The 27,458-nt window shown below is 47.1% G+C and overlaps 2 protein-coding genes across 8 annotated transcripts in view; one reads left to right on the forward strand and one right to left on the reverse strand.

Moving 5' to 3' along the window:
* The window catches only part of si:ch73-374l24.1 (protein kinase C alpha type), a 44,589-nt gene extending 18,858 nt beyond the window's left edge, over positions 1–25,731 (reverse strand). The window contains exons 1-3 of the mRNA XM_037257166.1: positions 25,401–25,731; positions 25,302–25,333; positions 14,833–14,915 (exon numbers count right to left, since the gene is read on the reverse strand). Coding sequence (XP_037113061.1) covers positions 14,833–14,915; positions 25,302–25,333; positions 25,401–25,570 — 285 coding nt within the window. The 5' untranslated portion in view covers positions 25,571–25,731. The remainder of the gene's footprint in view (positions 1–14,832; positions 14,916–25,301; positions 25,334–25,400) is intronic.
* A 336-nt stretch (positions 25,732–26,067) lies between these two features.
* The window catches only part of cep112 (centrosomal protein 112), a 38,741-nt gene continuing 37,350 nt past the window's right edge, over positions 26,068–27,458 (forward strand). For 5 of the 7 annotated variants that reach the window (XM_037257130.1, XM_037257133.1, XM_037257134.1 and 2 more), the window contains exons 1-4: positions 26,068–26,146; positions 26,412–26,517; positions 26,666–26,856; positions 26,967–27,130. In XM_037257130.1, the coding sequence (XP_037113025.1) occupies positions 26,418–26,517; positions 26,666–26,856; positions 26,967–27,130 (455 nt within the window). In that variant the 5' untranslated portion in view covers positions 26,068–26,146; positions 26,412–26,417. Of the gene's footprint in view, positions 26,147–26,411; positions 26,518–26,665; positions 26,857–26,966; positions 27,131–27,458 lie in introns of those variants that run through there. The other 2 variants (XM_037257135.1, XM_037257136.1) reach the window with 2 other exon arrangements.

The raw sequence follows: 27,458 nt of genomic DNA on the forward strand, positions 1-27,458 counted from the left end.
TTACCTATTTGCTAGCAAGACCATACATTTCTATACAAACTGTAGGTACGCTAGCTCCATAAACTATTCATTAAATTACATCCAACCATTTCTATTGCATGACTTGATTGGGCTTTAAGACACTTAAAGAACAGGAGAATTTGAGACATTTCAAAACAAAGTCATTGGCTTGTCATTTGAAAAACATTGCTGAGGCACTTTGAAGTCAAGGTCCAGGATTTGTAGTTTCCATCCAAAGGATGGGTGGCCTTTTCTGCCGATTCCAGTGTGCAAGTCAACCACAGGAATAAAGAAGTAAGCAAGCAAGCAAGCCACGGAGCAACACTCGTTTCGCGCCACGCAGCAGCTAACGCTCGCCACGCAGCAGCTTTCAAGAGCCAAAGAAACGAACGTGGAGAAGGATTAACAAAACCAAGGATCTCAAGAGTGAAAGGAAAATTTTGGATCCGGAGTTTCATCTCAAAGAGGACACTACAGGACTGAACAGCAGCCTATCCATCCTCGTGCCTAATCACCGCAGCGGGTCCACTTGTTGGACCCGGGTGGGTAAGTGTTGCTGCCTGAAGTATTCCTGATGATCACCATTTTTACCTAACCTAAACCATATCAACGCAGTGGGCTACAGGTGGAGCCCCTGTGTGTAAGTACCTGAATACGCTAAGCTAAAGCAGTCACCATCTGCAACTGGTTGTTAGTGCCAGGCACTCTTAGCCGTGTACTGCTGCTATTTCTTATACTTTACAGGCACGCAGCTAACGCTCGCCACGCAGCTAACGCTCGCCACGCAGCTAACGCTCGCCACGCAGCTAACGCTCGCCACGCAGCTAACGCTCACCACGCAGCAGCATTCAAGAGCCAAAGAAACGAACGTGGAGAGGAATTAACAAAACCAAGGATCTCAAGAGTGAAAGGAAAATACGCTTGGGGCAGGATTTTCCACCTAGCTTGGACGCGCTGCCATCACGGCGCCTCTGAGCCAGTGTTGACACTCTGTTGGACACTCTTTTTACCACCTTTTTACCATGCCGACGAAAGTGGAAAAAGAGCTTAAGGAAGCGCTCGATTTTCTGACTGCGGAGATGGAGGCCGTCAGACTGGAGCAGAAAACAATTCTCAACTTAATTGAAGAAGTTAGAACGCTACGACTACAACTCAATGAGAAGGAGAAAACAATTGCACATTTGGAATATCGAGTATCGGACCTCGAGCAGTACACAAGAATGAATGACGTAATTGTGACTGGACTTGCGATTAAACCCCGGTCATTTGCCCGGGCGGTGGCGGGTTTTGATGAGACCAACCAGGCCAACTCAACCAGCGCGGAACCACAGGTGACAGCCTTTTTCCTATCCAAGGGCATAGAACTGGACGGGCATAGCATAGAGGCCTGTCACCCACTCCCGCAGAGAAGGACACGCGACAAACCTGCTGTAATACTGAGATTTGCAAACCGAAAACATAAAACGGCACTGTTAAAACAAAAGAAAATGCTGAGAGGATCCGACGTTTACCTGAATGAGCACTTGACCAAAAAGAATGCGGATATCGCAAAGAAAGCTCGCTTTTTACGAAAGAACAGAAAGATCCAATCCACATGGACAGCAAACTGCAAAGTTTATATAAAGCTGAACGGAACGCCAGAGGAATCCAGAGTGATTGTCGTCAGAAGTATAGAAGAATTGAACAAGTATCAGTGACAATCAGACAACTACACAAGGTAACAATGCTGTCTATTATGGACTGGCTACCTGTGGAAATGACTGTAGACCAGGGGTCACCAACCTTTCTTAGACCAAGAGCTACTTCCTGGGTACTGATTAAGGCAAAGGGCTACCAGTTTCACACACACTTGTGAAATAGCCAATTTGCTCAATTTGGCTTTCACTATGTGTTATTATTGTCATTTCCAGTTCATATGTAAGTGTGATTTTAACAATAGCAAAAATACAGTCAAACCTTGGTTTTTGACCACAATCCGTTCCAGAAGGTGGTTCAAGAAGTGAATCGGTCGAATTCCCAATCTATTTTTCCCATTACAAATAATTATTTTTTTTTATCCGTTTCAAGACAACCCCACCCCCCCGCCTTTTTTAAGCATTTTTTCATTTGCACATATTTGTCCGATCGCGCAACTGCAGCGCACCGCCGAACGCGCAACCGTCGCTGAAATTTAGAAAATATTTTTAAAGTCCTGATATACTTTCCAAAATTTAAGTGGACCTAAGTGCGCAGGGAGCTTAATTTTGTCATTTGAAAAACATTATTAAACATAAGTCGCATTTTGGGGGAAATTTATTCGACAAAATCCAACACCAAGAAATGACATGAACGAGCAACAACAGGCTAAACGATAGGTATGCTGACGTGAAGAGCTGAGAACGGGCCTGACGTAACATTCAGAGTTATTCAAATAACTATTACATAAATAACACGTTTATAAAACCATCTGTGTCACTCCAATTCATTAAATCCATCAATCGTCCTTTATGTCAACAATGGGTGCGCGCCACTGACGGCGCTTGCACTTCAAAATATTCCACAGGCCCGTATAACGATCCATAAATTATATATCAAATACCGTTTTTTTCCGTGTATAATGCGCAAAATTTAACTAATTTATTGTCCTAAAATCTGGGGTGCGCATTATACATGGGTACAAATTTTTTTTTAATTGTTTTCAAAATTTTTTTTTTTTTTTTTTTTTTTTTTTTTTTTTTAAGAAAATCATGGTACAACAAAACTGACCGACAATAGTGTGTTTGTACTGTGCTCTGGTCATTTCGTCAAAGAAGGGATAATAGTCCTCTTCTCTTCTTGACTGACAATGAATGTGATAGTTTAATACAATCAGCAAATAACAAAATGCGTATTACAGGTAATATTTTATTTCACAACACTTTGCCTTGTTCCTTTCGTCTCTGCTGTTCACTTCAAACACGCTCCATACGAACGCAATGCTCTCGTATCAGACGCTTGCTCAATCACCTGCTCGTTTGCTGTCACAATGTACCCTACACAAATCCGAAACATTTGTTGCGGCTCCGAGTCACGAGGGGCAAGTTTTGGTTTCCAAGGGTGTTTTTATTCCTCTTCAACGTCTCTCCCATACAGAGCCGCCTTTTTCACATGTCCGCACGTCACTTTCCTCTCTTTTCATCTGATCGCGGTGGTGCCTTTATGGGCAGTCGGAGAAATCAACGCCAACAAAAAAATATACATCCAGCCTAGTTAAGACCATACCAAAGACTATAAAAATGGGACCCATTGCCTCCCTGCGTGTGTGACGATCATTGGGACTTAAAAAAAAAAAAAAAAAAAAAAAAAAAATTGGGTGCGTATTATACATGGGTACAGGCTTTTTTCCAGCATCAACATGCCATTTTTAGGGTGCGTATTATACATGGGGGCGCATTATACACGGAAAAAAACGGTAACTATTATATAAGCAATAATATTATCAAACCATCTGTGTCACTCCAAATCATTAAATCCATCGATCAAATTCCTCGTCCTTTGTCAACAACGCTGCGCGTGCGCCCTGACGTCAGCCTCGTCGTTATTCCACAGATCTAGTATATAACTATATTGTAGCGTTAACAAAGTACAAGGACCCAAGCACCGGCGTCGACTTCCAGGCGTGTGGCGGCGTGGACTTCCATCCCCGGAGGTGGCACTTCCAGCCACGGAGGTGGAAGAGAGCTCCATAGAATAGGACCGGGCGTGCGTAAAAGCCATGTCCGAGCCCCATCCACCGTCCCCGGACAGCCACCCGGCCGAGCACCGGCCCCCGGCTTCCATCCACGGAGGTGAAAGAGAGCTCCGTAGAGTAGGACCGGGTGCGCGTAAAAGCCATGTCCGAGCCCCATCCACCGTCCCCGGGCAGCCACCTGGCCGAGCGCCGGCCCCCGACTTCCATCCACGGAGGTGAAAGAGAGCTCCGTAGAGTAGGACCGGGCGTGCGTAAAAGCCATAATAGTTTTTCAAACCTTCTGTGTCACTCCAAATCCTTAAATCCTTCAAACTCTTCGTCCTCCGTGTCACTTACCAACAAAGCCGCTAATGATGCCGGTAGTACGTGGGGCCCTTCGTCATCTTCGTCATCCTGTGATCGAATCTTTGTCCTTTATGTAAACAACCGCCGCGCCGCGCTGCTGACGTCACTTGAAATTCAAATTACAGTAATCCCTTGCTACATCGCGGTTCGTTTATCGCGGTTTCACCTTTTTTTTTTAAATTTTTTAAAATTTATGAAAAAATTCACATATAAATCGCTCCTCAGTATAAGTCGCCCCCCCACCCAAACTATGAAAAAAAACGTGACTTATAGTCCGAAGAATACGGTAGTTGAACTCACTGAACATAACATGCATGGATTTGAAAATAACATTGATCCTGATAGCAACTTCTTTAAGAATGTAAACAGCAATTGTGGTTATTATACAGATGACCAATTTAATGCCAAAATCAATGTAAATCAAGGACTGTCAATTATCCATTTTAATAGCAGAAGCCTTTACGCCAATTTTCAACATATTAAGGAGTACTTATACCATCTTAAGAAGCAATTCAATATTGTAGCTATTTCTGAGACTTGGATTAACTCCAAGAAAGGTGCAGATTTTGAGTTAAAAGGTTGTGAACTCAAGTACAAGAGTAGGATGGATAAAAAGGGAGGGGGAGTGGCCTTGTTTGTAGACCAGAATCTCAATTTCAAGGTGATCGAAAATATGACTGTAACTATTGCTGATGTAATGGAATGTATTACCATAGAAATCGACATGGGAAAAAAAAGAAATGTACCGTATTTTCCGCCCTAAAAGGCGCACCTAAAAACCTAAAATTTTCTCAAAAGCCGACAGTGCGCCTTATAGGCCAGTGCGCCTTATATATGGATCAACTGATGAATTTGTTGATCCATACTGGTTGTACACAGTGCTCTGCCAAAATGTTTCAGTACGTTTTAGTACGACTAGTAAATTACAAGGTCGCATCGCTTCCCAGCATTACGGCAACTGTAGTCAGGGGGCGTCACCGAATAGCTGTTGTACCCGCGAGGCTATTTCATGTCAAAATAGGCTGCTCTGTTAATGTTTCGAGTAAATCTACGGATCGATATGGAAGGGAAACATAGGTAAGTAGTACCAATGCGTTAGATCGAACTTTATCAGTTCCGATCATTTTATAGGAGATCGTTTGAGAAACGCGATTGTTTACACTTTGCTGAGGCTCATGGGAGATTGCGAGCTGAGGCTCGTGAGACTTTGCGGATGGCTAATGCTATTGCGATAGCTGCTATACGTACCAGGCTATTTCATGTCAAAATAGGCTGCTCTGTTAATGTTTCGAGTAAATCTACGGATCGATATGGAAGGGAAACATAGGTAAGTAGTACCAATGCGTTAGATCGAACTTTAGTCAGTTCCGATCATTTTATAGGAGATTGTTTGAGAAACGCGATTGTTTACACTTTGCTGAGGCTCATGGGAGATTGCGAGCTGAGGCTCGTGAGACTTTGCGGATGGCTAATGCTATTGCGATAGCTGCTATACGTACCAGGCTATTTCATGTCAAAATAGGCTGCTCTGTTAATGTTTCGAGTAAATCTACGGATCGATATGGAAGGGAAACATAGGTAAGTAGTACCAATGCGTTAGATCGAACTTTAGTCAGTTCCGATCATTTTATAGGAGATCGTTTGAGAAACGCGATTGTTTACACTTTGCTGATGCTCATGGGAGATTGCGAGCTGAGGCTCGTGAGACTTTGCGGATGGCTAATGCTATTGCGATAGCTGCTATACGTACCAGGCTATTTCATGTCAAAATAGGCTGCTCTGTTAATGTTTCGAGTAAATCTACGGATCGATATGGAAGGGAAACATAGGTAAGTAGTACCAATGCGTTAGATCGAACTTTAGTCAGTTCTGATCATTTTATAGGAGATCGTTTGAGAAACGCGATTGTTTACAGAGGGCTCGTTGGTTATTGGCTAGTGGATGCATACCGCAACCCTAGTCAACCTCAGTTTGATGCAGTATAGCTTCTATTTTATGCGCCTTATAATCCGGTGCGCCTTATATATGGACAAAGTTTTAAAATGGGCCGTTCATTGAAGGTGCGCCTTATAACCCGGTGCGCCTTTTAGGGCGGAAAATACGGTAACTGTATTGACAATAAGGAATATGCGGTAGGAGTATTTATTGATTTGAAAAAAGCTTTTGATACCATTGACCATAACATATTATTGTATAAAATGGAAATATATGGGATGAGAGGTGTAGTATTGAGCTGGTTAAAAAGTTACATTACTAACAGACAACAGTTTGTTAAAATGGGTAATCATATATCATCATGCCTAGACATTACCTGTGGAGTCCCACAGGGGTCAGTGTTGGGCCCCATATATTTGTAAGGCAGGGGTGGCCAACCCACGGCTCGCGAGCCGCATGCGGCTCCTTGCCGGGTTTCATGCGGCTCCTTTACGTTCATATCAACATTTGTGGGGTTATTTGTTTGTTTGTTTGTTTGTTTTTGTGCGTGTTCGCTTCGCTTGAGTTCAATATGGTATTTTCGTCAAACGCTGCGTGTTCGCTTCGCTTGAGTTCAATATGGTATTTTCGTCAAACGCGCATGCGCATGAGGTGAAATCCCGCAAAGGAGGAGGGGCAAAACCATTCGAGGAAACAATTAGTGTCAATTTCGTTCTCAAAATGGCAGGGAAAAAATGCACAGCTAAATGTGGCCCATTTAAAACCGAGCAGCTGGGGGGGGGGGGGTTAGTTCATGTGTGCTCATGTGTATGATGTGGCTCTTTGCGGTACACAGTAAAAAATGTGGCTCTTAGTCTGACTGGTTGGCCACCCCTGTTGTAAGGTGTCAACTATCTATAAATGGATTATTTTTGCAGACGACACCAACATCTTCTGTTCTGGTAATAACTTAAAGATACTATTGGAGACAATTACAACTGAATTGTTCAAACTAAAAATATGGTTTGACATTAATAAATTATCATTGAATGTAGACAAAACCAAACTGATGGTATTTGGAAACCGTAAAATAGATACACAGGCTCAAGTAACAATAGATAATGTCAATATTGAACAAGTTTATGAGATCAAATTTTTAGGAGTAATACTAGAAAATAAATTCTGTTGGAAACCTCATATAAGATACGTTAGAACCAAAGTAGCAAGGAGTATTGCAGTACTGTGCAGTGCAAAACATTCTGGAGCAGAAAATGTTGTATACTCTGTATTGTTGTCTTGTTTTACCATATTTGACTTACTGTGTGGAGATATGGGGAAATGCATACATAAGCACTTTAAAACCATTAATTATACTACAGAAAAAAGCTATGAGAATTGTACACAAGGTTGGATTTCGAGATCATACAAATAATTTGTTTTTAAAATCAAACGCTTTAAAGCTAATGGACTTATTCAAATTTGGACTGGCACATATAATGTATCGAGCAAAGACTCAAAAACTCCCAGGGAACATTCAAAAATTATTTATTGAAAAAGATAAGGGATATAATTTGAGAGGAAAAGCTAACTTTGATAAGGTGTATGCTCGCACCAATCTCAGGAACAGGTGGTCATCCTATGGAGTAACTGTGTGGAATGGACTAGAACTAGAAGATAAAATGAAGGAAAGCAGAAATATAGTTCTATTTAAAAAAAATGCATAAAGGAATGATATTTGCAAATTACCAAAAAGAGGAAAATGAAGGTGACTACTGTTAAACTTTTGGATTATAAGATGTTTTTGTTGTTTTTCTTTTGTTCCTTTGTAGTTTTAATGTTCTCAATTGGAACTAAGTGATGGATAGGGGTAGGACATGATAAGCCAACGCTTCTTCCTACTCCTTTTCGAACAGTGATATATATTGTTTGTTGTTTGTTGTTTGATTTGTATTGTTTTTATTCTTTAAATCATGTTCAAAATAAAGATTCATTCATTCATTCATTCATTCATTGCTAATCTTGCCATTTAACTGTAAGCAAAGGAACAAAATTAATTTACAACTGGAGAAATGTCAACAGCAAGCGACACATCAAAAAATGACATTTGAAGGCGCAGCACAACGTCAACGTTGAGTAAAATATTTTTTATTTGCATTGGCAAAGTTGCAGGAGGCAGGTGGACCTCATGGATTCATCCGCTAACATTCACCTCAGCCGGATTCACGGCGAGGTGGAGGCTCTCGTTGGTACGGCGCTGCTAAATGACTCATTAAAGCACGCAAGCTAGCTAAATCGGATGAAGATCTTTGCGACACTCAACACGCTTTCATTCCTGTGCTTCATATCGCCAAGGAGCCTTGAGCCTTTCCTGGATCCTTTCAGCTGCTAACAGAGCCCATCACCTTCGCCAGCCTTTCCCGTCCCTTTCTTGGGGATAAGATAGAGCGGACGGTTGTCCTTGAGGAGCCGTAACAATCAAATTGGGTCAGCGCCAGGTGCATGAGACCCAGGAGAGGTAAACATGTCACGTGAACTTTTTTATTTTGAGTCCACCTTTCAAAGAAACGAGCTTCCTCTCAAATAAAAAAAAAACTGTGTTGTGCTGACATTTCTAGGGCAGCTCTGTGTGTGTGTGTGTGTGTGTGTGTGTGTGTGTGTGTGTGTGTGTGTGTGTGTGTGTGTGTGTGTGTGTGTGTGTGTGTGTGTGAGTGCGTAAGCGTGGTTTTCTTGTAACCTTTTGCGATCATGTCACTGCGAGACGCTCAAACACTAACAGAGAAGTAATACAGCCAAATAATGCCTACTTCCCCCGTTTTTCACGGTGAAATAAACGTATTAAAATGCAATTTTAACACATTGTTAACATATTGGAACATGAAAAAACAAGCATACCACGTATGGGAAATAAAGTAAATAATGTCGTGTGAGTGTACGTGAGTGTGCCTTGAAAAGGCGGGGCTTGCCGTGTGACATCAGCAAGTATGCATGCGAGTCCATGAGTGAGAGCCGTGGCTGACAGCAGCTTCTGTGTGAGTGTATTTGGTTTTGTCAATTCTCCTTGATTTGATCTTTTCTATTTAATCTTTTCTTGATCTAACTGGCCGGGACAGCTCTGGCGTGTGCACATATGTGTGTTGGGGGCCTCCAAGGACCTAATTCATAACACTTCCACTGCAGCGCAGCCCCTCCAATTTGCTGTGTTTCTTTGCCTTGCCAAGACGAGCACGTCTCAGCACATTTACGGTTATGAAAACGGCTTCAGTACGGCCACTAATTAGTCGGACGTCATTGGCATGCGCTTTGATTGGTGCGATTAACTCCAATTTATCTTTCATGATCATCAGCCTTTAATTTGCCAGCACACTGACTACAGCGTCTGGGGGAGAGAGAAGAAAAACCACAGAGTAAGAAGAGTGCTGGAGGATTTCCACTAATTGCATTCTCAAGCATGCGTGTCTTATTTCAAGCGCGCGGGTGCATCATCGTCGCAGTTCTCCAAAACTTGCACGTTTCCATCAAGTTGGCCGGCCGGAGAGGAAACGAAATGAGCTAGCCGTCACACCGTCGTCTCGGGTCCGCCAGCTCTATTTAGGCAAAATGGCTTCCGAATTTAAACGAGAAGCGATGGTAACGAAGAAGGGGACAAACAACGTTAACAACGAAAAAGCGCACATGCTGCTTTTACGTAACGGCATCATTAGCTGACGCACGGCTGGACAGACGAGAGGGGACGGACACAGTCTGTGTTGTTTGAAGCAGCCATCGCTCTTGTTTGGGCAGCTCACTGTCTTTGAATGCGGACACCTGCAGTGCTCACCAAACACGCAGCCAAGAAATTGCTCGCAGTTGCGCACACACTTGCAGAGCCATCGTTTTCAAAAATGCCTGCACCGTGTCACCTTTTGGAGATCTTTTCAAGTTTGACCTATAAAAACTTGCTGGCGCTAAACAGATTTTTTTTTTTCATTTCAAGCTAATATTCCACCGAAGCCTCAATTCATGAATATTATGAAATATGTTGCAATGTTGCGTGATATAGTCTTCTTGGATTATCTTTCAATTGAAATTGTCATTACTGTATTATATACAGTATTATTAATGCAGATAATGTATTATCTGTCAGATAAAAATGTTCCAGCTTCACGACTTGTCGAGCAAGCACGTTGGGCGCATCGCCACATGTAATCTAATGGAGCAATTTTTTCTCTGGGGCGACCTCTACACACCAAAAGGTCGCCATCCAAGTTCAGTCGGCGTATCTCAGGGCCACCACGTGTCGATGAGGCAAGAGAAGGTCGGCCTCCGCGGCGCTTCGAGCGTCTCTCTGCTCACCGAGCATCGAGAGTAAAAGAGATTTGCGATTGCGTAAGTACTTGCAGCTCTTCCAGCTGTTGCTGCAGGTTACCGCCGCCGCGCTGTGGAGATGTAATTACTCCAGACCGACATTAGGATGGCTGCTAAATATAGATGCTAGGCTCCGTTGGGAGCACATTGAGACTTAATATTGTATGGACAGTGCAAAGGTGGAACGCTCCCTCTGGTTACTGTCAACAGATCCTAACAAAGCTAAATGATCATTTGATAGTCAAGCATCATGCCCGCTGAAGAAAAGAGTTGATTTCCAGAAGAGACGATAGTGGCAAGTGGCACATGTTTCAAGAACGGCGTGAGGCGAAAGAAGGGAAGAAAGAAGAAATTGTGTCACGTGTCGGCTCAATGGCCCGTCAGTGTGACGCAAGCCTCGAATTTAGTTGGATGAACCAGATCTGACAAAGGCTACATGGCGGATTTCAGAAGGTGTGTTCACATCCCTATTGACATTTTTGGCAAAAGTGAGCCTCGTAATTGATGTTATAAACTGCCGCTGATTTTGTACACGTTTGGCTGCAGCTGATTTTGAACTACCGGACTGGAAGCAGAGTGTCAGGCAACAAAGACAGGGAACCAAGTGCAGCACGATCCTTTAATGGTGAGAGGGAAAACGGGGATGTAGAACGAGCAAGTAGTCAGGGCAGGCGGCGATCTGGAGCGTGGTCGAAGGTCAGGCAAGTAGTCAGGACAGGCGGCGATCTGGAGCGTGGTCGAAGGTCAGGCAAGTAGTCAGGACAGGCGGCGATCTGGAGCGTGGTCGAAGGTCAGGCAAGTAGTCAGGACAGGCGGCGATCTGGAGCGTGGTCGAAGGTCAGGCAAGTAGTCAGGACAGGCGGCGATCTGGAGCGTGGTCGAAGGTCAAGGAAGCTGTTGGCTACAAAGTTTGGTCCGGGGACAAAAGGGCAGCAGTATCACGTGCAGGGTAATCAGACGAACTGACAACTACTGGCAGAACACAGAGAGGTTAAATAGGGAACCTAACGAGCTGTAGCAGGTGCTGGCAATTCCATGAGTCGGGCTAGGCTGGAAGTCAGGTGACGTGGGGACGTGACAGAACCCCCCCCCCAAGGGACGGCCCCCGACGTCCCAAAAGCAGAACCCCAAGACGGAGCATGAGACCGGGCGGGAGGGGGGGAACCCAAGACGTGCGGCAGTCAATATTCCGAATCAGAACACGTCGACCAAGCCCCGTCATCAGGCGGCACTCCCGCCCAGTCCACCTTCCCAGCCGCGGCGTCGGGAGACGCCGACCAGGGGGCCGGCGTGGGAACCGGACGGGTCCCTACCGGACGACTCCGAGCAGGAAGCCGGTCAGACCCCAATACCCCGCCCACCGGAGCAGAACCCGGCTGCGGACGTCGCAACGGCAGCGGAGTAAGGGCCCGGGCCATCCGCTGCGGCCGACGGCGAGACCGGACCCGCGGCGGCTGCCCACGGATTGGAGAAGCGGAGGGCCGAGAGGCAAGGGCGCGGGCTGGAGTCGAGTAGTGGTCCTGGGACAGGGACTCGCGACAGGTAGTGGGGGGCAAAAAAACCGACCCCACACGGATCCTTGCTTGGCGGGTGTCCTTGGGTCTCGTCGGGCAAGAGACCACCCAGTGACCCTCACCCCCGCAGTACAGGCAAAGCCCCTCTCTGATGCGCTGACTGCGTTTCCTCACAGAGAGAGAGGTGCGTCCGATCTCCATGGGTTCTGACCTGCTGGGCTGGGTGTGAGGAGCAATAAAGGCGCGCTGACTTACGTGGACAGGGTCCCTGGCGGACGACAGGTCCGGTGAAAAAACCGGTGCGCTCCATGACACCCGAGGTGTCGGGCTGATGTCACGGTGACGGGGGGGCGGAGCCGCTCTCCTCTCCTCGCGTCGCCTCGACTGGATCCGCCGGTCCACCCGTACTGCCAGGTCCATGGCCACTTCAAGGGTCTGTGGGCGCTCGCAGGACACCATCTCGTCCTTGATATAGTCCGCGAGTCCGTGGATGAAGGCACCGACGAGAGCCGGGGTGTTCCAGTCGCTACGACGCGCCACCGTCTGGAACCGGATGGCGTACTGGGCGACGGATCTGCTGCCTTGGCGCAGCGTGAGGAGCTCTGTGGAGGCGTCCTCCGAGGCGGAGCCCAGGTCAAATACGCGCAGGATCTCAGCGGCGAAGGCGTCAAACGACGAACAGGCGGGTCCCTGCCGCTCATATTCTGCCGTTCCCCACAGCCATGCCTCGCCCGTCAGGTGAGTCAGCACGAAACCCACCTTGGCTGGCTCCGTGGCAAATGTGACGGGCTGGAGGTCGAACAAGACACGGCAGTTCGTCAGAAAGGCCCGGACGTACTTGGGGTCACCGTCGAACCTTGCGAGGTTGCTGAGTCTGGGCTCAGGGACGTCCACGTACTGCCCGGGTGCCGAGGCAGGACGGGGCGTGGACATAACGGTGGGCTGATCGGCGGGGCTAAGCGGCACGGACGTGGACAGAGATGGCACAAACCGATCTGCAGCAGCCAGAGGAGCCAAGTCTCTGTGATCCCTGAGAGCCTCTACCAGGTCCTGGTGGAGCTGGTGGTGCTGCTGCAGTTGCTGTTGCTGCTGCTGCAGTTGCTGTTGCTGCTGCTGCAGTTGCTGTTGCTGCAGCTGGAGCTGCTGTTGCAGCTGCTGGACGACCCTGGTTAACGCCGCCATCTCCTCTGTGGTCTTGCCGAGCTCCCACTCCGTGTGGGTCAAGCGGGCCGTGTCTAGGGAATCGTGCGCTGGTTGCATTTCTGGTCAGTTCGTTCTGTCAGGCAACAAAGACAGGGAACCAAGTGCAGCACGATCCTTTAATGGTGAGAGGGAAAACGGGGATGTAGAACGAGCAAGTAGTCAGGGCAGGCGGCGATCTGGAGCGTGGTCGAAGGTCAGGCAAGTAGTCAGGACAGGCGGCGATCTGGAGCGTGGTCGAAGGTCAGGCAAGTAGTCAGGACAGGCGGCGATCTGGAGCGTGGTCGAAGGTCAGGCAAGTAGTCAGGACAGGCGGCGATCTGGAGCGTGGTCGAAGGTCAGGCAAGTAGTCAGGACAGGCGGCGATCTGGAGCGTGGTCGAAGGTCAAGGAAGCTGTTGGCTACAAAGTTTGGTCCGGGGACAAAAGGGCAGCAGTATCACGTGCAGGGTAATCAGACGAACTGACAACTACTGGCAGAACACAGAGAGGTTAAATAGGGAACCTAACGAGCTGTAGCAGGTGCTGGCAATTCCATGAGTCGGGCTAGGCTGGAAGTCAGGTGACGTGGGGACGTGACACAGAGCGCCAAATCTTGTGTGTGATCTGCTTGGTTTTTCTTTTTTTTTTCCTCCTCCATGTGTGCACGTGGCCCTCTCGGTCAACAGGCACAGCCACACAAATTGTTTGTTGTTTTTTAAGGACGTAGCATTGCTAGCCGTCTGCGTGTGGTAGCGAGTTTGACACTTTTTACAAAGTGTTGCCGTGATTTATTGGCATCATAACAAGCTTTGAACGGTACTGGATTGAAACAAAAAATCCTGATAATCAATTTGAAGTTGATGGAGTCCCAATATGGAGGGACACGTTATGCAAACGTGCTCACGCAAATGTGCTAACACACACTGTCAAACGCCACGCGGCCGTGTCTCTCATCAGGGGAGGAAGACAGATGGTGGCAAAGAGGATTTTGCGTTGCGAGCGAGGGACATGCACAGCGTAATCTCCTGCAAATCTAGCGCTGACATGAAATGAAGCCCTATCAAAAAGGGGAGATTTGTAAGGGACGCCTTTTGGGCCCTTCTGGTGCACACGTAACGTGCTTCCCTATTGTCACTGGCGGCCTGAGTCACGGGTTCCCGAGTGCTCCTTGACGCCCTGAAACGGTACACGCCTCCGCTACACGACAGGCCGAATGAAAGGCAATTATGCTCCCTTTGCCTCATGCGAGTTGATCAAAGCATCTGCCGGCCGCATGACGCCATTCCGGTGACCCGGGGAGTGAAAAGGGGGCGACTGCGTGCATGAGCGTGTCAGAGAAAGCTATGACGCCTCACTGGTTCAGAAGATGATGAGCAGAGATGGAGGCGTCGTGGTACCATGGATGGATGGACACACGGGTGTTATTGAGTCATAGTAAATCTAGCTCAGGTTTAGTGAGCTGCTACGTTAGCGCATTGATGTGTGTTGCAGAAGTGCTCCCAAGTTGAGGTTTCTGATCACATTAGGAGGCAAATTATGACTTCAAAACAAAAGCGTTTTCAAAAGCAGTTGCCCACACTGCCATCTTATTTTCGACTGAGCCGCAGAATATTTAATCCCGTCACACGAGAAGCAACACGCTAGCAAAAGAAAGCTTCAACGTCTGGCTTCTTCTCTTCTTTAGTAATCAGCAGTGAGAAATAGCAAATTGAGTCACTGACAATTCACGCCTTCACCGCAGGCCACCCAAAAGAAGAAATGATCTCCCGTTCTTCGTTTTATAGACGGGCACGGCGGAGCGTTGGCCAAAGCGTTCACAACTTACGTCTGTGTCGGGACCTTTGTCGGCTCCGGGGCAGGAGAAGGTGACAAACTCGTGGCAGCGTTTGTGAACTACAAAGCAGCACACTGCAAAACAAAAGGGAAAGAGATGTCAAAAATGGAAGGGCCGTCCGTTGCAACGCACGAACACACAAGTGGCTCCTATTGCCGAAGGAGGGCCATTCATCGCAATGCACAAACACACAAGTGGTTCCAATTGCCTTTTCACCTCTGGAGACCATTGGCAGCGAGAAACCAGTTGAGGTGGGCCAAATGTAGTGCTTAGGTGCAATCTTGCACTATTTCGCAAACAAGGAACAATGTTGCTGTGAGTGGTGGGGCTAAAGTATCAGCTGGAATCTTAAAATATGTAACAAACAAACTAAAACTACGAGAAAATAGGAGTCCAAAGGAACACATAGCCAGGTATTTTTAGCTTCCACGTCTTCCTCAGAGTTTTTGGTGTGGATGGCCCGACACAAATGTTATCTAACAAGGCCACGCTCGTCATCCCCTCGCTCGCATTGCACCAAATGTGATTTCTGGACTCCTTAAGGCTCGCAACAGATGGAAGATGGTTGACTGTGTGAGTGCACTCCCACAAGCAAGCGGCACTCTTCATTCTTCCATTGAGTCCAAAACCAGAAGACCAAACAAAAAAAAAAAAACTGTTCACAACTTCATTAAATCCTTGAGAAAAAACTCAAGCTCTTTTTTACCCTCCTCCTCTTCTTGATCTTTCCACATCCCATCAACAACAATAGAAAAGCGTCTGCTACCAGCTGAGGAGCACAAATTGTCAGGGTTTTCCAAACTATCTTGATCGTATGATTATGTTGGAATGTAACCAGTAATAAATAACCTAGCTAGATTAGTTTTATGCTTATGTTGGTGTGTAACCAGTAATAAATAACCTAGCTTGTCCCATCCTACACAACGTCGTAAAACATTCCCTTGCTATGCTTTGACTAGAGGTCAAGGGCTTTCTCTTCTCTATCCAGTCCACTGTCACCCCCACCCTGTTTCTCTTAATAAAAATGCTCTTGCGGGAGGCGAGAGTCAGACCTCCATTCGATCATCGCTGTACGCACAGCGACGAATGGACTCTCCACCTGCAGGTGTTTAAAAGGGCAAACTGTCTCCCGTGTGGTTCTTGCAAAATAAGTTAGAGTGAGCACCACTCTAACACAAATCATCCTGGCTTCTGTCACGGCATGTAAGGACCAGTCGTCAAGTTTCTTCTCCTGCCCACACTCCGGACTCCAGACCTTTTGGCCACGTCCACTTTTCCATCTCATCATCAGTCAGATCTATAGTGTGCACCACTTTGCTCCAGCTGTTCTGGAGAAAAAAGGCGAGTTGAGCTGCGTGAAAAATAATGTCTCCTGAGATGGAACATCCCATTTTTATTTAGAAAGAGTTTCTACTGGGAACTTCCCAGATGGATGTGAGAGTCAAGCTAACAATCTGGCGTGTCAGGTTAGCAATTAGCATCACGTCGGCCGGAACCTGCTCATTCACCACCAGTCGATCTGAAGCCCCGATGTGCGGATGCAACCTCATATGTTGCCACAATGAAAGGGAAGAGCGTTGCAAAGTATGTCCTGTTTCAGGCTGGCACATGCCACACGTGCAAAGACAGAAGAGGGAAGGAATTGTGTCATCGGCTTGCCAACAGTGGAGGGGAAAACAAAACAAGATGGCAGATTCATACAAAAGGCCGGCGGGAGAGCGGCGGGCGAGCATCGTTCCTGCTGGCTTCCTGTGTCGGGTTCTCATGAAAATTTGAGGAGCTCAAGGGTGAACCTTAGCAAGCAAGCATATCTGTTTACCATCTCCAGCGCAACACCTGCCGACGGACGCTCATAGTGGGCTGCAACAACAACAAAAAAAAGAATGACGTCATGTGAAGGCACTCCGCATACTGTGGCTCGACCTTGAAAGCTTTCACAGTGAGTCCGACATGAAGTTGGCAAAAGCGCGCTGAAGCTTTCTCTTCACACAAAAGCAGGAAAGGTTCTCAAGAATTTTGTGTTTATCTCGCAATCGGCCCCCACGAGCTCAGATGTCTGAATAGGCAAAGCCGAGTGGTGTAAAAAAGAAAAGAAGCGAGGGCAGGGCGCGAGTCCATTTTGCCGCCGTGCGCGCAAGGTGGTGAGCAATTCTCTGCCTTTTAGTTAGCTGGCAAACGGTACAGTCATGTGCTCTTTATCTTCAGCATAGAGCAACCAGTATAAGCACCTTACTGATGTTGCTAGTTGTTAGTGTTGTCCCCGTTTTTCAGGGCAAGCACTTTTAGTTTGCCCCCCCCCCCACACACACACACACTCGTCATCACGATTCGACTGGGTTAATTCCCAGCCAAAAGAAGCCCTTCTCAAATTGCTGTGCCCACCATTACTCATGAACCTATCATATTTTTTAGTCAATCTCTTTAGAAATTCTGAAAATATGCAGATAGATTCAAGTGCAGATCACTGCTTTGTTTTGTGTTCCAAATCCACGAGGGGAGCCTGGGATCAATTATTCCAAACTACAGGTGGGGGTGTTTAGCTGGCAGACATTTATGAGTCACACAGTAGATACAATGACAAAGCATCATGAATCAAACATGACCACCACACTCTCTCGCTCTCACTCTCTCACACATACACACGCACATGCACCCACACACACACACTCACACACACGCACACGCGCACACACACACAGCTCTACATTTATGATAATGCTTGGACACAAAAGCACAAGCAAGAGCTGCGCATCATGGTGCATACTCGCTGTCAGTCTTCTTGGAAGGCAGCCATTTTTTTGGTTTTCATATCATTTTTTTCAAACAAGCAGGATGATGGTCCAAGTATCACCTGCCAAGTATCGGGTACGACAGCGCTCGTAATGTCACGCGTCTGACTAATTGGGAGCCTTCGAGACGCTCTCAAGTCTGACACGGCTGCACGGGGACCAAATTAGACGGTAATGGAGACGGCGTGTCAACGGAAGGCGATAACAAGCGCACATGTAAACACACATGCTAAAAAAAAGCAGCAAGCTAATGATGCATAAATGCTGAAACACAGCCAATGGCGGGGTCGGAGGGGGTGGGCTTAATGAACTTCTTGAGGGATTCCAATTTCACAGAAGGAGTCCAGTTCTGCTTGAATTTTCTCACCATACTTCAAAGCTGTGCTCTGAAGACTGAGTTTTTTGTTTATAAGATCGTTTTCATAACTCCCTCGTTCACCTCAACTCTGATTTGTTCCAGCCACCAAAATATGATCACGAGTCGTCAGAAACAGAAACTATGGCGCACTTGAGCACAAGACGACACGCTGAGTGATATCAGAAGAGCAATTTGAGCCTCGGAGGACGTCTCCACAACTTCATTGCTCCTGATACTCGACGAATGGCGTCACATTGTGTATATATATATAAAAAAAAAAATCCACAGAGAAAACAAACATGGCGAGCTCTGAATCGAATCGAATGCGTTTGGCCACACTTCATCTTGAACATTTACTCGGCGTGACATTTCTTTCTAGTGGTGCCTCAGCTAAGTAGAATGAATCAAAGGCCAGCTCATGCGATCGTATGAATCAGATTGCGACGAGGCAAGTCCAAAATCAGGATGAATCACTATAACCTTCGGCAAGCGTAGAAAAGCAGGTTGTAAGTTGCAGAAAAGAAAAAAAAAAAAAAAAACAATGTTGGAGAGACATTCACATTCAGAAACTGAGAATCACACACGGCAACATCCAGGCACCTCCAAGATGTGCACGCTGACATTTGAGGTGGCAAAACACAAAAACGACAAAACACACTCTTTGCCAAAAGACTCCAAACTGATGGAAGTGCTACAAGTCTCCCCGCTTTCTCTCGTGTTCGTTCGGTGGTGTGATTCCCTGTTGAAGCGCCAAAAAGACACTAAGGGCAGTTCTAAATTGTTACTTGGAGAGTGCATTTGAGTGCAAACCCACTGTGTGCTTCTTCGTGACGTTCTTAAGAAGTGGACGTTTTGTGTGTGTGTGTGTGTGTGAGTGTGTGTGTGGCATGAAAAGTGCAAAGCCCCAGAGAGAGGCAGTCACGCTGTATTGAGGTCAAGAGACTTGAGCCAGAAAACCTGGCCGCTGCGCTGCGAGCCCAAAGCAATCGGCTCCGCTGTCGTCTTGCTTCAGCAGCTTTAATGCTGATTCACAGCGCTGGATGGACAGAAAAGGGGGAGGGGGGGGAGGCATGGCTCCTCTCATCACTCTGGATCTTGGGCGTTGAGCTAATTGGCTGCGTTCATCCACACGCTTGCATCTGCGCCCTTGTGGGGCCTTTAGTGGAAGCAGCTCCTTTCAATCAACACTTGTGACCTTTCAATTGATTTTTTTTTTTTATTTATAAAAAGATTTCGATATTTTCATGCAGTCCTGTAAAACACCAAAATCTGTATTTCCCTTGTCAACAATTACTGACATGAAGTCAATTGCCCGACTCAGCATTTTCTTCAAGCAAACAGTTCTTGAATGAAATGCTGCCACCCTAATTTCAGTTGAGAGCTTTCGGGAAGGGAAAAAAAAAAAAAAAAACACCTTTTCAGCTTGGCGCGCGTGCGTGTGAGATCACGCAGGGGCAAATTTGCATATTTTGATGTGTTTACAGCACGGAATCTGTTTCCTGTGATGTAGACAGATGGAGTGGAAGATCAAAAAAAGAGAGAGCGAGAGCGAGGTGTGATGCTGACTAAAAGCTGAGCCTCAGTCTCTTACTTGGTGACCCTCAAAATGCACGCACGCACGCACACACACGCACACGCACACACACAAACAGGCTTCCAGCACCACGGGAGCAGGAAGGAGGAACACACGCTTCAGAAAACTGGCACACACATATTGCCTCCACCCCCCTGCATCTTTGTCCTTGGAGCTCCAGAAATAGCAGAAATATTACTCTGAGGCTGCTGGAGTCCATCCGTGTCCCCACCCCACTCAATGTGTTTCTTTTTCCACTGCAATGTTTTCATTATTTATCCTTTCTGGATGTTTTTAGATTTATCTCTAGACAGAATACACTTCTTCCTTTTTGCGTTTTGCGATGCTTTAGGAAAGAAGGTGGATACTAAGAAGGTGACGGGTTTCTAATTGCATGCATTGATGACAAAGAGCAAGAGTGAAGATGTCGCCGGCTGAGTTAGCATCGCGTGAGAGTTGCTAGCTAGCAGTAGGCACGTTATCCCTTTTCGAAGTTAAGGTAGTTTCACCCGAACTTGGACTCATCTCTATCTGCGCCTCTCGATTCTTCTTTGTCTCTTATCTACATCGTCCTCAGGCATCCCGGCAGCGGCACTCTGCTCGCTTCATGCGGGTCAAGACTGAAAATCTCTTCAAGGCCAAAATAATGTAATCATCTTCAAATTAATTACGCACAGCTACAGAGGGGTGCTGCACCCAGGTGAGCCACTCGCTCTGATCTAAATCCCCCTGAGGAAACGGCAAAGCACACAACACGCACACACCCACGGACGGACGCACGGACGGTACAACGTTATTGATCTATTCAGCGCCTCTCCGAGACGTGAGGGCTTATTGTATGTTGTTATGGCAACCGATGGGCAAGGTGGATAAGAGGAAGGAGTGTTAATGGGGTTAAATGTCTCATGCTGATGATGTCCTTTCTATCTTTTTTTTGTGGGTCTATTAAGGATGCTGACACGAGTGTGCCCTGCTGAGATTAATGGCATGACCAAAAAAAAAAAAACAGTTGCAAGCCTCCTTCCAGGGCAGCAATGAAAAATCTGATTCAGTCTGTCCACTCAATACAACACAGATGGGCATCTTTTATTTTTTGGGTCGCTTTAAGGTTCTGCAAAGTGAAGAAAAATATATCTCCTAAATTTGACGCAACACAAAAAAGTGTTGTGAGCAATCCACAGACGACTGATTTAAAAAAACAAAACACACAGTTACATAAAAAAGAGGCTTCAAAATTGTCCGCTTTCTAGTGTTGTCGCGACGACGAAGCAAAAATGCCAGTCTGAAACGCTGGGCTGCGTGCTGGCACTCTGTCGCAATCAACCCCCCCCCCTCCCACACACACACACACACACACACACACACTGCTCCCCCCACCCCACTCACTCACGGCCAACAATGAGGCACTCTAAAACATTTGCATTTTTGGGATGTAGGCAGAGCCCGCAATCGCACCACATATTAACCAATGATGGAAAGGGATGAATTATCTGAATATGAAATTAATATTAAAGGAATACGTGAAGAATATAAAACATCTTGTTGTATTTGTGTATGTTTGGCATTTGCTTCACACGCGCATCTGAGTAACATAAGAGACAAGCGTCTCTTTGAGGTTTCCTCAAATCGTGTTTTGCTGGAAAGGGAGCTCATGAGGGAAAGCGCATGTGTCATCTTATTACACAGCTTTGCGTCTCAGCAAAAAAGGTGGCGGCAGCGGCGGCGCTCCCGACAATTAAGGGCCGACTCCCAGATGAGTGGCGCCTCCCAAAAAGACTCCTTGGTTCTTTTTAATGTCAGCAAATTACTTTGGGTTATGTAAGCACAGCGCGGTGACACGATATGAAATGAAGGGTTGCACTTGCTGCGCGGGGAACCGGGCAGGCAGGAAAAATCCTCGCGGCTCGCTTTGGATATTCCAAAGCGTCGACGCCAAAGCTGGAGGTCCTCAAAACAAAAGGGTAAAGGAGCGCCGTTACTATGGCAACATGCGGCCCACCTCATCCGGCTGAAGTGGTGTCTTTTGCTTGACTTTGAGTTGATGATAAAAGCTGAAAACATCAAGTATGGGAATGGGACTGAGCCATTTTGAGACATTCCATTTTGGCCATTTCGTAATCGGGAGAGAGACAAAGGAGGAGGGAGATGTTGACGAAGACGTCCAGTCTGCACTTGGCTTCATTTGTTTAAACGCCTCTGCAGGTGCTGTTGTTTTGGTTAGTGACAGCCTGCAAAATTGCAAACGCCGGCACTAACAAGAGCGTGTAAGAGCACCTCCCTCCTGGACTCATCATGTCGGACTGCTCCTCTTTGGCTTCTTTTGCCAACATCTTCTTCCTCCTCCTCCTCCTCCGTCGTGAGCCAGCCTTGCGTTCGGACACTTTTCTTATTTCCAAACATAAGGCTGTCCTCTCAAGTTTCCAGATGGCCGCGTTATTGCCCACAGACGCCGAAGTTCAGAAGCTGCGGGGGGGCGACCGCCACGGAGCGGACTACCAATTCACTACCTGACGGTCTGCGAGAGACGTGGCGAAGGAGGAACCCATCATCCTTGGCATGGGCCCGGATTAGATTCCGATGGGTGCGATAGGCACGAGCAACAACGTTAAAGTTAAAGTCCCAATGATCGTCACACACACATCTGGGTGTGGTGAAATTTGTCCTCTGCATTTAACCCATCCCCGTGTGATTTTAATCCATCCCCTGGGGGAGAGGGGAGCAGTGAGCAGCAGCGGTGCCGCGCTCGGGAATCATTTGGTGATCTAACCCCCCAATTCCAACCCTTAATGCTGAGTGCCAAGCAGGGAGGCAATGGGTCCCATTTTTATAGTCTTTGGTATGACCCGGCCGGGGTTTGAACCCACAACCTTCCAGTCTCAGGGCGTACACTCTACCACTAGTCCACTGAGCTGGTTACGCTATTAAAATGACTGCCCTGCAATGACCGTTTTAAAAAATCTTTTGCTCGGGTCGCCTAACCCAAGTAAGTTCGGGCGACCACCTGGGACTGGACCAGACAAGCATCCACATAGGAATCCGTGAGCAAAGCACTCGGCGACCTCCCCTTCTGATCTATGCAAAGCAACAAATAAAAGATGGAAATGCATGCGAGCGGGGACACTCATTTATTCCTTCCCCGAATTAAAGGTTCAGCGGCTGAGTCACTCCAATGAAAATTTCTAGCTGAACCGCCGCAACGTATTCAAACGGCGCTAGCTAAAGTGAGACGCCAACAGACAGTCATATCCCGGATTATGGGGAATGTCACAAGCCGGGAATTAAAAATAAATCCTTGCAACTCTTTCCGGAGTTGGGCCAAATGGACCTTTCATGCTTGCTGAGGACGTTAGCGAGCAGCTGCGCTGACGTTCGGCAGCAAACTTTGTACGTGCTACACTTAAGCAGGAAAACAAAACATTTCTAGAAAGGCTTCCCAATAAGAGACGGGGGCATTTTGACTTGATCAGATTTGATTTTTAATGATGTGGGAAAGTTCTGAACTTGCTTGGACGCAATGCTGCCGCTTACAGGCAATGCTGAAAACCTAACTCGGATCGCAACGTCGGCAAAATGCTCAAATTTGGCCTGATCGCCGCCACGCCTGCTCATCTGGAAATGATGAGGGATGATGAAAAAGGTGCCACGTTGCACTCAGGCGATGCCATTAGGCCGTGAGGAGCACATCACTTGCTTAAGCAGACAGCCGTCGTTTGCGGCCAAGCAGAACCGCACAGCACCTTTTCAGCAGCGAAAAGCGAGAATGGTCTCAGCAATGGCATGCCGCGGCGCGCTTTGAGGAAAAGCGCTTGACTAGCTAGATCATGGCGGGAAACCTCGGCCGACTGTTTTAGAATCCCTGAAGGGAGTCCATCAAGACGTCCTGCGACTCGAGTCGTACTGCAAAGACAAGCAGCTTCAAACAATGCACCTCAAATGGGACTAAATCGGCTATGTTTACAATTTCTTCAATCCGATCAGGGTTCGGATTAAAATTGTGATCGGATTCACTGTTTCCATGGAGACAAAAAATATTGATCCGATTAGGACTCACACAAATCATTTTGACTTGCACAGATTGACAAAACCTTCCGAAGGTCAGTACAAAGCGTTTACAAATGAGGAAGCCTCGCCATAGACAAAATCTGCGCGTGTGTGTGTGTGCGTATGTGCGTGTACGCTGGCGTGCGTCCGCAGCCATATGTTTACTTTGTTTACAATTCTATGAAATTGAATCAAGTCATTGACATCAAATTGTCACATTGCTATTTCTAATGTGCTCAGCCAAAATGAAGTAAATGAGCCTGAGATTCAATTTGAATAGAACCCGACCCTTGCTGAGCGCCAATTGCGCGTCAAGGTACAGGTGTGCCATTGCGAGGAGGGAGAAAGGCAGGTGAGGCGCTGCCATTTCAGGGCTGCATTCGCTCAGGGTGCAGGTTGCTTCTCTTTTGTTTTCAGCTGGCAGCCATGATTCTCACAACGCTTTTATGGTATGTTTTATTCATGCGCCGGCCTTCCTTCTTTCCTACCATAATTGTTGGCAGACATTTTTAAATCTCATTTGAGGCCTCTGGATACCGGAGTGATTTCAAGGAATGATTGTCACCTGAAAACGTGACTTTAGACAACTGCAGCACTGTGGTGCAGATTGGGGGGAAAAAGCTGCAACTGCCAATTTGTGCAATGTTTGTTTTGGGTAAAAGGCTGATGCTTCCACTTTTTTGCTCAGTGCTTCACTGGCTTGTTTTCTGCTCTGTGCCGGTTTGCCAGTAAAACAAGGTGAGTCTGATCGCAGCTTATTCCATTTCACTCAAACAACCTTTGATTTACTCGACCCGGTCACGCTACAGATCACGGAAATGTACAAATTCCCAACGCACGCAACCGGGTGACCGGTGAGGACCTCCCTTGGGACCCGAGCAACGTCTGGCAACCCGCGACACACAGCCTCGGTGCCAAACGGCCCGACGTGTGGAGATACTCTGGACTGGTCAGCCCTCAAAGCGTTCTGAACCAGCCGAGCAGCCAGGGGAAGCTTCCCCGCTATGTCTATCCAGCGGCACCGCTGAGCAGTTCTGACATTGCCCAGTCTGGTTCTGGTAATCAAGACCAGAATGAACTTGTTTTTGAGCAAGTCTTTCAATTCCACCCTGAGGGGTCTTGGGTCTTAACTGATTTGCCATTTGACACCTGGTGGCCCCGCGACGCTGCTTGGCTTCCACAAGCTGGAGGGGAACCCGAGGAAGCAAAGGGGTCACCAACCTACATCATCCGTTCCAGAAATGGCCACGAGCGCGTCAACTTTCTAATTGCCAAAACCAGTTACAGCCCTCGAGTTGTGCACCCACTGGTCGGGTGCCAGGAAGCTCTATGTCAAGCACTTTGACGAGTTTCTGATGAGTTGTGAACGTGTCGAGCGTGTGTGAATTAAAACGTGCAAGTTTCGCATGGTTTCGCCTTTGCAATCAAAATCTTCTGCACACCCCCTTAAAAATTGCGTGCTTCAAAACAAGCCAAGTTGAGTCAAAAATTGGACTGACAATTAACCCAACTTCCTGGCTTGTTTTGCACAAACAAGGGCCAAGTTGACTTAACTTACTGGGTCGATCCAATTTTTAAGCCAGCATTTTTAATGGTAGATTTTATTTGTAAAAAGGCAAAATGACCCTACTCTATTTCTAAATGGGCGACACACAAACAATTCAAAGTCTGCAACATGAAATAAATTTTCAAAGTTTACCTTGGCATTGGAAGCCCTGTTTGCCGAATCCCCTGCAAGGCAAACAAACGAGTCAGCGCTGCGAGTAAAAGTTGCGTTTTAAGGTGAAGCGCAACTCACCATATGAAGTCCGTACAGTGGCTGCAGAAGGTCGGCTGCTTGAAAAACCTGGCGGTGAATTTGTGGTTTTTCACTTCGTGCACGTTTTTCTGCCGCAAAGCACCTTTGCGGGCGAATTTGTTGCCGACCCCGGCTGAGTCGTTATAATGTAAAAGGTGGTGATCAGCCATTATGGAAGAGGGTGGGGGGTGGGACCCAAAAAAAAAAAAGTCAACAGCGTCAACTTGTGTGAAGTTATTGCCTCTTCACCGCTACTGTCAAGTGATGCGGTTCCTGCTGGAGCGCTCTTGACTGCTCGCACGCCTCCTCTCTGTCTGAGCCACGGCAACCACTGCAAGCGCTTCTTTTTCATTCACGCTGACGTTAACCACGATACGTTTAAAGACTGTCGGATTTTAATGTAGCCAGTGCTTCAATCTGTTACAAACCCGAGCACCGCGTAGACTGACTTGATATATTGCACATAGAGCACCGATTCTAACTAAATTTAAATTGTGACACTCTTGAACCCAATTGTGTCTCAATTTCAAATGAACACCAGTAACCAGAGTTTTACGAAATACAGTCTTTGAATGCAGCATATGCCACCGTTGCAAGTTGCAGTTTGACGTCGCTGTGTGGCCATAATCGGTACTACATTTTCAGTAAACTAAGGTTTCCATAACAACCGTTGTGGAAACCGGAAGTGGCGTAGGGCGGAGACGCAAAGATTTTGAATCAAACTCGGCACTGCAGCGCTTCTCAAGGTAACTAAAAACAAGAATTTATTCCGTGCTCATCGCGTTTTTTTACACGCGCTAATGAATGTTGCATTGTAAGGAATGAAAATATCCGGCAAAGGTTTATGCCAACATCCTTTCAGTGTTGCTTGTTAGCTTGCAGGCGCTGCAATGTTTTTGTTTGCTGTCAATGTCTTTCGGAGCCAAGAACGTGAAAATAACATTGTGTTATTGTGTTAATGTTGTGCTACAAGTGCCTCACAGCCCGAATCGATCGCGAATCTCGTTTCAGGACAGAATGAACCAAAATGAGAAGTCCCTGGAAAAGCTGAACTCGGAATTGAATAGTTTTGTTGTGGAGATGAAGCCATATGTCCTCAAACACCCCAAAAAGACCGGTACGAACTTATAGTCAAGGAGTTTGAATGACATCGTGACAGACAGAACTTGTGCAGGAAATTTTCCAAAGTGTTGGAACCAAATTATAACCAAAAGTTAATTTTGCTTGACCATCCTCCCCACCCCGGGTGTCTTTGTCGGTGACAGAGCGCCACCACTGTGCCTTGTGGGTCAAGAAGCTGTGCGAGCCGGCAACGTGTAGTTCAAGTCTAGCGAGTCACGAGAACCGCAATCTGCATGCCCGTCTGCTTCTTCACATGCTCAAGAGAGGCGTCCTGGAAGGCCCGTTTGCCAGCAAACCGCAACGCGGCAGCCTCAAGTCGCTACCCGCTTACATGGTAAGATATCCAATTGCGAGGATAAAACGCACTTTTGGGCGTCGAAACGTTGTGAATAATGCCGACTGTCTGAGAAGTCCTAAATGGGCTCTTTTGTGTGATTTATTTAGTCAATTTACTTTGACGAGCCACCCATCGGAGGTTCGCTGGAGCGCAGCAAGGTGACTCTACCTGACTGGGTGGCGGCAGAGCTGGATGACGGCGCCCAGGACAGTTTGGCTGTCCCCTTGCTAGAAGACAGAAGCGCTTCGGCTCCAAGCACGGCTTTTCCCAGGTACGCTTTTTGCTTCACATCGTCCATGTTGAAGTCGCTCACCACCGTGGACACGAGACATGTGAGTGCACGCCAACGCCAGGCCTCTCGTAGTATGCGTCTCCTGCCTGTGACACAGAATATTTCCTCAAGCGCTTGCTTGCGATGCTCCATCTGCATGAAAACGTTGCACCTGGGGGCTTCTTTTCAGATTGCCTTCGTCGAGTATTTGCTCAACGGTGCCGTATGTGAAGAGCGGAAGGCATTGCCCACTCTTTACATCACTCTGCCCGAGCTGTCTATTTGGACTTTTCAAGGCGCAAAACAGCACCAGAGCGCCACGAGCTGC

Source organism: Syngnathus acus, chromosome 8, assembly GCF_901709675.1.
Source record: "Syngnathus acus chromosome 8, fSynAcu1.2, whole genome shotgun sequence".
In the NCBI taxonomy this organism is placed as follows: Eukaryota; Metazoa; Chordata; class Actinopteri; order Syngnathiformes; family Syngnathidae; genus Syngnathus; species Syngnathus acus.